Genomic DNA, 10,475 nt, shown 5'->3' with positions numbered 1-10,475 from the left:
AGATAGATAGATAGATAGATAGATAGATAGATAGATAGATAGATAGATAGATAGACAGACAGACAGATAAAGATACACAGTTAAGAACTCTTAAAGGGTCACCTAAACTTGTCTTTTTGAGTTACCATATATAGATACAGATAGGAAAAATCAGAGATAATCAACAAAGGAAAGACACTAGCATTAAGGGGTACTAAGAAAGGCTTCTTTGCAGAAGGAAGGAGTTTAGTTAAGATTTGAGGGAAGCCAGAGAAGCCAAAAGGAGGATATAGAGACAGAGCATTCCAGACATGGGAGACAGCCAGTGAAAAGGCCCAGGTAAGAAATGGAGTGTCTTGTTTAATGACAGCTGCTGTCAATGGATTGCTGAGTACATGGAAGTCCAGTGTAAGAACACTGGAAAGGTAGAGATGAAAGATATATTATGAAGGGCTCTGAATGAGAATCAGAGGATCTTATATTTGATCCTGGACAGGATAAGCAGCTAACGAAATTTACTGAGTAGGGAGGTGTTATACCCAAACTTTAGGAAGATCACTTTGATAAAGGATGGGAAGAGGGAAAGAGACTTGTAGCAGGAAGACCAACCAGCAGGCTATTGATGGTAGTATCCTCAGTAGTAAAAGTTCAGAAACAGGAAGAGTGGGGGAAAGACAACGAGTTTAGTTTTGGACATGTCAAGTTTAAAAGGTCTAAAGGATATCCAATTCAGGATATCTAACAGGCATTTGGAGATGTGAGACCAAAGGTCATCCAGAGATAAGGGCTGGATAAATATATATGAGAATCATCAGCATAAAAATGAAAATTTAATCTATGGAAGCTGATAAGAACATCAAGTGAAATAGTATAGAGCAGTGGTTAAGGGTTACTAAACCATACATAAGGAACCCTGCTGGCCTCATATTGACTTAGAAAACCACAAGATAATATTACCTATGTAGTACTGTATTTTTATTTATTTTATTAAATATTTCCCAATATTTTTTAATCTGGTTCAGGCCACACCTGGGAGTGTTGAGGACCAAAAGTGACACAGGACAAGTGTTTGACACCTCTGGTATAGAACAAGTGGCTGAAATAAGTAAGATGAAGTTTAACAAAGTTAAATGTTAAGTCTTGAACTAGTTTCAGAAGCCGAACTGCACAAACACAAGATGGGGCTCAATAGCAGTTAATAAGAAAATTAACTAAAGTTTAGTTGGCTCTTTAAATCAAGCAAAGTGTGAGTAGAGTGTGATGAAGCTGCTTAAAAGAAAAAAAAAAACTAATTCGATTTTATGCTGCACTAAATGTCATTTGTCCCATAATAAAGGAGGAACAGACTCCATATGGTCAGACAACACCTGGTATTACCAGTTCTGGATGCCACATTTTAAGAGATTCAATGAAAAACTTCAATTGTGTCCAGAGCAAGATGACCACGATAATGTCACAGAAAGAAGTTTAAACAAAAAAAACCTAAAAATATATATCCTGAGGCAGAGATGACGAGAGAAACATGAGAATTGTCTTTAAATATCTTATGGGCTTTCATTTGGAAAAGGAAATTAGATTTAGTCTATGTATTCTATATAACGCCAATGGATAGAACTAGAAACAATAGGTAGAAGTTATAGAAAGGCCAATATGAGGCAGGACTTTTAATAATTAGAGCAGTCCATACGTGGAATGGACTACCATATCAAATAACAATTTCCCTCCAACCGAAGTATTAAAGCATGTGACTGGATGGCCACATGTTAGGACTATTGTGAGCAGCTAGGTGGCATAGTAGATAAAGTGCTGGGCCTGGAGTCAGGAAGACCTGAGTTTAAATTCTGCTTCAGACACTTACTAGCTGTGCGACTCTGGGTAAATCACTTAACCCTGTTTGCCTCAGTTTCCTCATCTGTAAAATGAGCTGGAAAAAGAAACGGCAAGCCGTCTCTTTGCCAAGAAAACCACAAAAGGGGTCATGAAGAGTCAGACACAACTAAAAAACAAGTAAACAACAAGACTATCGTTCAGGAGAATCATGCTTGGAGGAGGAGACACTAAACAACCTCTACAATCCTCTCCAGATCTTACTCACAAAATTACAATCTCAGAATCAGAAGGGTATCCTCTATATAATATACTACACAAGTGGTCATTTAGACTCTGCTTAAGGACTTCTAATGAAGAGGAATCCATTATCTCCTAAAGCAGCTCATTCTACTTTTAGACAGCTTCAATTATCATGAAATTTCTCTTTGCATCAGGCCAAAATTTTATTTTTTGCACTTACTATGTTGAAAGCCTTGTGCTGAACCCTAAGGATACAAAGAAAAAAGCAAAACAGTTCCTGCTCCCAAAGAGCTCATATTCTAATAGGAGACAACACATCTAAGAGCTGTAAGTCAGATGGAAAGTCCCCATGATCCTTAGGGTGCAACTTAGGGTAGAGCAGCTGGTATAACATCTTCTTTAATGTTATGTCCACTGATAAAACCATATCACAACATCAAAAAATCTGGTGGTGACACTTTCTCTTTTCAGGGTCTTCCGTAGGTGTGGCTACTGAGGATACAAGGGCTCCAGCACCTACAGAAGCCGTTGCCATCAACCATCTATAAAGGCTGATTCTCTGGATGATGTTAGCAGGGGGCTAGGCTGGATGCAGGGCCAGTGGTCTAAGGCAGGGAAGGGAAAAGATGGCTATTCCTAGAGCTCTTGGACTCCGGTTTCTAGGCGCTCTCCATCAGGGTCTGAGGGGAGGAGGTGGTGAAGCAGTTTAACTTAGCAGGCACATGATGCCTCCCACCTCTCCCTCAGGATCACTTACTTCTTCAGATAAACTGGCTTGTCTGCCTCATTGGTCGCACATCAGCTGGGAGTGATGGCGAGCTCCTCCTCCACCTACTCCTCTGAAGACTAGCTGTAGGGACTGGGCTGAAAGCAGGGTTTCGCAGAAATAGCAGACATTCCAGCCTGTCAAGATCTTTTTGTAACCTGACTGTTCTCCAGCTTTGTCCCATCTACACATCTGATTAAGCATGCCTTCTATGCCTTCATCCAAGCCACTGATAAAAATTCAGTTGTTCTTCAGTCATTTTTCAATTGGATCAGACTCACAACCCCATTTAGGGTTTTCTAGGCAAAGATACTAGAGTGATTTGCCATTTCCTTCTCTCCAGCTCATTGCCCGGGCTCAACCAGTATGTGTCTAAGGCCAGATTTGAACTCGGAAAGATCAGTCTTCTTGACTCCAGGCCCAGCACTCTATCCACTGTGCCACCTGGCTGTTTAAAAATATTAAACATCAGGGCACTCCACTGGAGGCCTCGAGCTGATATAAAGTCATTAATGATTTCTATATGGGTACAGTCAATGAAATAGTTCCAAATCCACCAGTGTGCTATCATCTAGCACACATATCTCCATCTATTCCATAAGAATAGGATGCGAAATGTCAAGTGCTTTGTGTTAAAATCTAGATAATCTATGTCCACAACATTCCCCTGGTCTATCAGTCTAGTAACTCTATTTAAAAAGGAAATGAAATTATTCTGGCATGACCTGTTCTTGATGAATCCATCCATGTAAGCTCTGTGATCACTATTTCATTTGCTAAATGCTTACCAACCATCTCTTTAATAATATGCTCAAAAATTTTGTCTGGAATTGAAGTCTAGTTTTTTAGCTTAAAATTTTCACATCCTATTCTTTTCCCTAGCCCCCTATTTTTAAAATGAGATGATCTCTACCCTTCATTAATCTTGTGGTACTTCTTCTATTTTTCATAATCTTTTAAAGATCACTAACAATCACTAAGCAATCATATATATTAGCCAGTTTTCTTCATAAAGTTCATCTCAGCCTGGAGACTCCAACTTATCAAAAGAAGCTAGGTGATCTCACTTTCTTCCTACTTCTATTATATATCAACTCCTTATTAAAATTTTTTGCTGTCCTTTCCAGTTCAAGGATCATTCCTGCGTATAGAAAACAAACAAAACTAAGGTTAAACAGCTCTGTCTTCTCTGCGATCAGATAACACTATGCCATCTACCATGAGCTGCAATGTTCCTATCATTCTTTGATCTCCATATTTTTAAATGAACCAACACATTGTATTGGTACAGACAGTTCTCACTTTAGTGGACCATTCCACAGACCTCTACATAAAGCAATTGGGGAAGGCAGGGAGGAAGGCAGGAAAGGGACCTCAAGACCATGGAGGGAGGGGGGCCAGTATGTAGTTCAAGGACAAGTGGGGGCTGGGGACAGAGAAGCAAGGGCAGGAAGAAGAACATGACAAGGTTGGGGCCAGCCACATGGAAGCCTGGTTGAGAATGAGAGGAGGAACATGTGGGAGGAGGGGAGCTGAACACAGACACAGACAGGAGAAGACAGTTGACACATAGAAGTGGGGACCTGGTATAGCACAGACGGAGGGAAGACAGACACACTGAGGCTGGATACCTGGGTGGGTAGGCAGAGCAGGGCAAAGGTCTCCTGCCTTGGGGCCAGAGGTCTCAAGCCAAGCCCCAAGTCTGACTGGAGCAGAAGCAGCAGTGGTCTCTTAGAGTATCTGTTCTGCTTTCACTTGGACGTCTTTTTTTTGGAGGGGGGGAATCTGAGCCAACAGGCAGGAGTGGAGAGAGCACAGTGCTGTACAGTAAAGTTAACATTGGTATTTTTTTGGAATATGGATTTCTTTATGTAAAGTCAAACTTGCTGTACTCATCCTCTTGATTCATCCTCTTCTATTTACCCTTCTTTCCTTTTCCATACTTTAAAATTTAAGGTGGTTGATAAGTACATTTACAGAGATATGTGCTTAGCATAGTGACTGACACAAAGCAGATACTTAATAAATAGTAGATGACTGACTAGCAGATGTCTGTAAACACCTTTCCTTTTTCTTTCATGTTGGAATTGTTTCTATGGATTCAGAATTTCATCCTTCCCTTTCCTCCGGACTGGTTCCCCTATATAACTTTTAAGATGCCGCCTATCATTTGAAATCTGCTCTTGTGAAATCTAGAATACATGTTAGACTATGTCCTGCTTTCCTCTTCTCTACCACAAATTCTAAGGTACAACAAACACTCTACTCCAATATTCCCATTACTTCCTCCTTAAGAACCAGTTTCTTCCTCCTGGCTGGTAAAAAATCAGGGCTAGGATATCAAATCTCCTCAATGGTTTCTCCTCTGGAAGGATGCAATAATCACTGGGGCCAGTTGAGAAACAGTTAATGAGAGCAATTCTACCTATTTATGTCAGGATCTCTATACTATATTTTGTGCAACTGCATATAGATGAGGCAACTGATTTGATTATCTGTTATTTTCATGGATTTTGTTTGCTCTGCATTTCTTTGTTACTATTTTTCCTACATTACAGCTACTGTCTATGTTCTCTCTTTTCTACAATGTGGATGTTAGTGCTCTCTAGCTCTTCAAAATATCTTTTGTAGATATTTTTTGTAGATATTGTATTACCATCAGTAGGATGTTAAGTCCTACAGTAAAGGGGTCACTTCATTCTTGTCTCTGTAACCTCAGGGCTAATTATCAGCAAAATACTTTATGTAGAGTAGACACAAGGTTTGTTGAAGTAAACTGACTGAACATTTTTTAAAAATCTGTCAAAATTTAGAATGGGTATGTTTAGGCAGAGAACACTCTCTGCAGAGAACATCTAAACGTTTGGGCCCCTCAAATGAGACTTTATGAGACTAGTATTCAAAAAGATACATTCCCAGGAGAAGTAATGAGACTTTATTACATATACAACTCTAAGAGGGGAGAGTAGGCCAACTGTTTAAAGTACAAATAAGCAACTTTGTGGTTTCTTTCTTTTGTACACTCCCTCAGGAAATCAAAGGACACATTTTGTGTCTACCCCTACAACTCCTCCCATCATCAGCCAAAAATTTTTGAAGTGACAATTTATGATTTATAATTTTAATATATAATAACAATTTCCCATGATGGCTGTAAAGAACAGTCACCAGAGTTTAAATCCTAGATCATAATTTTGTCAGCTGAAGAGAAATATTTTACCTCATCTTTTTCACTAAACTTAGACATAATTTTTTTCATTTGTCCAGTTCAGCAACTATTCATTTCATTAGGTATCTACTGCATATAAAGCAGAGGCAGCGTCTAGAGCATGGGGCCTGGAGTCAGGAAGGCCTGAATTCAAATGTAGCCTCAGATATTTACTAGCTGGGTGACCCTGGGCAAGTCACTTAACCTCTGTTTTCTTTAATCCACTAGAAAAGGAACTGGCAAACTACTCCAGTATCTTTGCCAAGAAAACCACATGGTCAGCATTAGCATGCTATGGTCTACAGGATTGTGAAGAGTTGGACATGACTGAGAAACAATATATAAAGCACTATTCTATTACCTAAAGTTACAAAGATAAAAGCATAACTATCCCTGACCTCTAGGAATTTACATCCTAATAAAACATTATTTTCCCAGTTTCTTCCAAAAACCTAATAAAACAAATCTAATTAATCTATTAACAGTAAATCTTTATTTGAAATAAAATACTCACCTCACACTTATTCAGTATCTTCAAATGACCAATTTTGGCAATAATTAGTTGGCGAATAGTCTGAAGTTCTTTATTCCCTTCAGTCAGGGGATTCTGTGTACAGGACAAGGACTGTAAACTTTGTAACTTATCTAATTCATTGATAGATGACCACTGGAATTAAAGGAGAAAAAACAGAAATGGCTAGATTTTAAGCTGATTTGTAAACTCCCACCAAACAGTATCAATTACATTTTCAGAATACTCAGCTTTGTCATGTCTGAAACACCAACTACTCTCTGTTTAAAAGTCACATCTATTTTTATATATTTGTAGATATTATATATCTACAAATTAATGATCTAAATGGATATTGGCTCAGCAATTAACTGACTTCTTTCTTCTGACTTAACTCTATTTTTCTAGCATTATTTCATATTACTCCCTTTTACACATTCTACCTTCCAACCAAATTGGCTTACCAGCTGGACCACATACAACCAGGTAGGCCCCAGCCTGGAATGTATTCTTACTTAAGCTCCATTCAAACTCAGCTTAAGTACCATTTCCTAAATAAGGTCCTTCCTGCTCATCCCCAAAGCCCTCCAGGTGCTATTACTCCCCACCCACCAGGAAATTTGCTTTGTGTTCACTGCAGCTATATTTTATATTTAACAATCTGTGTATATAGTGTTTCCCCCAATAGAATGTCTTGAAGACAGGAGCTGTCTAATTTTTGTCTTTCTATCCCTAGTGTCTAGCACAGTGTCTGGTACGTGGTGTGAAATTAACTGCTTGTTGACCCACTGATTGACTATACTTAGCTTTAATTACAAAGAAGTCCCAGGAAAACAAATGATTTTACTTTGTAGGACTATTTATTACTATTACTAAAGGGAGCACAGTGTCTTTACATATTCACACAAGCCACCTGGGGATGAAAAACAGTCAACCAGGATGCTCTATGCACACACAAAGCAAACACACTCACTTGTGATATCTGATTGCCATTTATCACTAGGTACTGCAAGGAAGGAAACATTGAGGTTTTGCAGCCTATAAAAGGAGAATAAAGTTAATCATGGAGAAGTAGATGAATGGCTAAAATATAATGAAAGAATCATTGTGATAGTGTACCTATTCCAGCATCTGGAAAATGTAGAGAAGAAATTCTATTGTCAGAAAGGATTAACTGTTCTAACCTGAAATTGAGGAATATGAATGTGGTTAATATTATAGCAATAGAAGAATAGCACAAGTAAATTATCGGGCAAGAAAAGGATTTTTAATCATTTTAAATTGCAAAATAGCCATACTGTCTAGGTTCTGTACAGAACAGAAGAGATGTAACCTCCATCCTGAATTCCACAAACATTTATCTAATGCTTATTAGTGTATAAGGGCCTGGGTAGGGGTGGAGGTGGGGGCCAGGGAGAGGAGTGATGACATGAAATGATGAATAAAACATACTCGCACTCAAGTAGGATGCAATCTCTTTGAAGAACTTTGGAACTGATTGCATGACATGGGCACAGGACCACCCAGCATGGCATGCCCTCATCAGTGAAGGTGTTGTGCTCTATGAGCAAAGCAGAACTGAAGTAGCTCAAAAGAAACTTGAGATAAGAAAATTTAGAGAATCTGCCCGAAATGTTTACAGGGACTATTTGGGCCTGACCTATGGTAGAGCATTCTGAGTACATATTGGTTTGATCAGCCAATCAGACACACTAACTTGACTCTAACACAGTGATGTCATTGTGGTTCACTTCAAGAATGAAGGATAACAGCCAACCAACCAACCAACACAAGGAGAAGGGGTGAAGGTACAAATCTGACAGAGGTAACAGTGAACAGACAAGCACCGGCCCTGAAGTCAGGGGGACCTGAGCTCAAATCCGGCCTCAGACCAAACACTTAACACTTACAGCTGTGTGACCCTGGGCAAGTTACTTAACCCCAATTACCTGAAAAAAAAAAATAGTGTACAGATAGATATGGGCCATTATGGACAGAACCCAGTGACACTCTTCCTACAGTTGAACCAATTTTGTTGGGGTTTTTTGTTTGTATGGTTTTTTTTCCCTGATGGGACTACATTACAAGATGGGAGGGTACATGAAAGGATAAGAGATCAGCGGAAGGTGAATAAAAAAGAATGTGATCTGCTGTAGTCAAATCAAGGGCTGTCAATGAGAGAAAAGTGACTTCTATGGTCTCAGAAAGAGACCTACAGGGGAAATGGGTGAGGAAGAGAAAGGAAGAATTGAAAAAAGGAGCAAAGAAGGGAGGCCTAATTCTGGGAGTCAGAAGAAATTCCACTGATGAATACTCCTATGCTTGAAGATGGTCCCTGAAGGGAGATGGGGACCTAGCACTGGGTGTGGTCTGGGGTTTTGGTGACTGAAAAGTCTACTCATCCTACCTTGGGAAGGGGGGGGGGGTTGGAATCCCTGGGAGAGTAAAGACTCAGGGAGGAGAGATTTTGAGGCAAATAGGGGGAAAAGGTAATAAGGGAAGGGTATAGATCAGTGGTAAGCTATATAATCAAGGACATGATGGGGGAGGATCTTACCATGGGGCAGCATCCTCTCTGATACCTGCAATAATTGGCATCTTTGTGGGAGTGAGGTACAATGGAAAATAGAAATTCTTGGAGCAAAGTCTACAAAGCAGTGGCAGAAACTGCCTAGAGGGGAAACCCTAAAATCCATACTTTGTAAGCTTTGATTACATGAGGGTATACAGAGAAAAGAGGACCATATAATTATAGAGGTCACGAATCAGAGAATGAGGGTTAACAGTAGACAGAAGGAGGGAGTAGATAATGAAGAAAATGATAGGAATCTTTTTGGAAAAAAAAAATGGGGGCAACTAGGTGGCGCAGTGGATAGAGCACCAGTCCTGAATTCAGGAGGACCTGAGTTCAAATCTGACCTCAGACACATAACACTTACTAGCTGTGTGACCCTGGGCAAGTCACTTAACCTCACTGCCTAGCCAAAAAAAAAAAAAAAGAAATTTAAAAAACTAATGAACAGCACTAGTTAAAGGGAAGGAGAAGATGGGGGAATCTACTTGACTGAGAAGGAAAAAGAGGAGGAAGAATCATATAACTAGATAAAAAGCAGGAGAGAAAAAGAAACTGATATGCAAAATCCTACAGAGAAATGAGTAATGAGTAATGAACATGAATTGGGGATCAGGGTGAGAGAAAGAGATCCAGTGGAAACAGGGCCACCTTAAAAATAACTAAATATTGTGTTTTCAGTAGAATTCACTGGATACATAGTAAATTGTCTTTTTTCCATCCCCTCAGTTTTATTTTGTATATGTCTTTGTTTTTTAAATGTGTTGCATGGAAGCAATAGATTGTCAGGTTTTGTTTTCTTATCCACTTGACTTTCTTATCCTCTTTTTCATTTTATCAGATTTCATATAAACATATACCCCTTTCTATATAAGCTCCTTGAGGTCAGGGGCTCTTTTTTGTGTTTTTGCCTTTCTTTGTATCCTGAGTGCTTAGCACAACATAGTAAGCACTCAGGAGAGTGTGGTCTTCCAGATGTTTTTGTTTGTGGATCGTGGATGGCATGGTGCTAATTATACCAATGAAAGAAATTATTATTGAATTAGGACCAAAGTTTTTCCCTCTACTTGCTCATTCAGAAATCAGCCCCTGTAGGTTATACAGATAGCTTTTGATGTTCAGGGCTGATAACGAGAGGAAAAACTTTTAGATGAATTAATGGATTCCAGTCCAGTATTTTACTCAGATGGGTCTGGGAAAAAGTGGATTCTCCCAGGTGGTGAGATATGGGTATAGTTAAATCTCTTTGATCAAGAATGAGTGATCAGAATGATGTCTCCTAGATCCTTATTAGAATAAGCCCAACTCTCAATATAATATCCATTGTTTTCATTAATTGTTAACCAATTAGAGTTGATTGTCACCCTCA

The 10,475-nt window shown here is 39.2% G+C and overlaps 1 protein-coding gene across 2 annotated transcripts in view; it reads right to left on the bottom strand.

The window, feature by feature from the left end:
• The window catches only part of LOC114049682 (tubulin-specific chaperone E-like), an 84,283-nt gene that overhangs the window by 16,015 nt on the left and 57,793 nt on the right, over window positions 1-10,475 (bottom strand). For both annotated transcript variants that reach the window (XM_027871005.1, XM_027871004.1), the window contains exons 10-12: window positions 7,654-7,718; window positions 7,508-7,572; window positions 6,538-6,690 (exon numbers count right to left, since the gene is read on the bottom strand). In XM_027871005.1, the coding sequence (XP_027726806.1) occupies window positions 6,538-6,690; window positions 7,508-7,572; window positions 7,654-7,718 (283 nt within the window). The remainder of the gene's footprint in view (window positions 1-6,537; window positions 6,691-7,507; window positions 7,573-7,653; window positions 7,719-10,475) is intronic.

This window comes from Vombatus ursinus, unplaced genomic scaffold (genome assembly GCF_900497805.2).
Source record: "Vombatus ursinus unplaced genomic scaffold, bare-nosed wombat genome assembly UNPS02014798.1, whole genome shotgun sequence".
Taxonomy (NCBI): domain Eukaryota; kingdom Metazoa; phylum Chordata; class Mammalia; order Diprotodontia; family Vombatidae; genus Vombatus; species Vombatus ursinus.
Note: the sequence above shows the minus strand (reverse complement) of the source record. Positions and strands in the feature narration are given on the sequence as shown.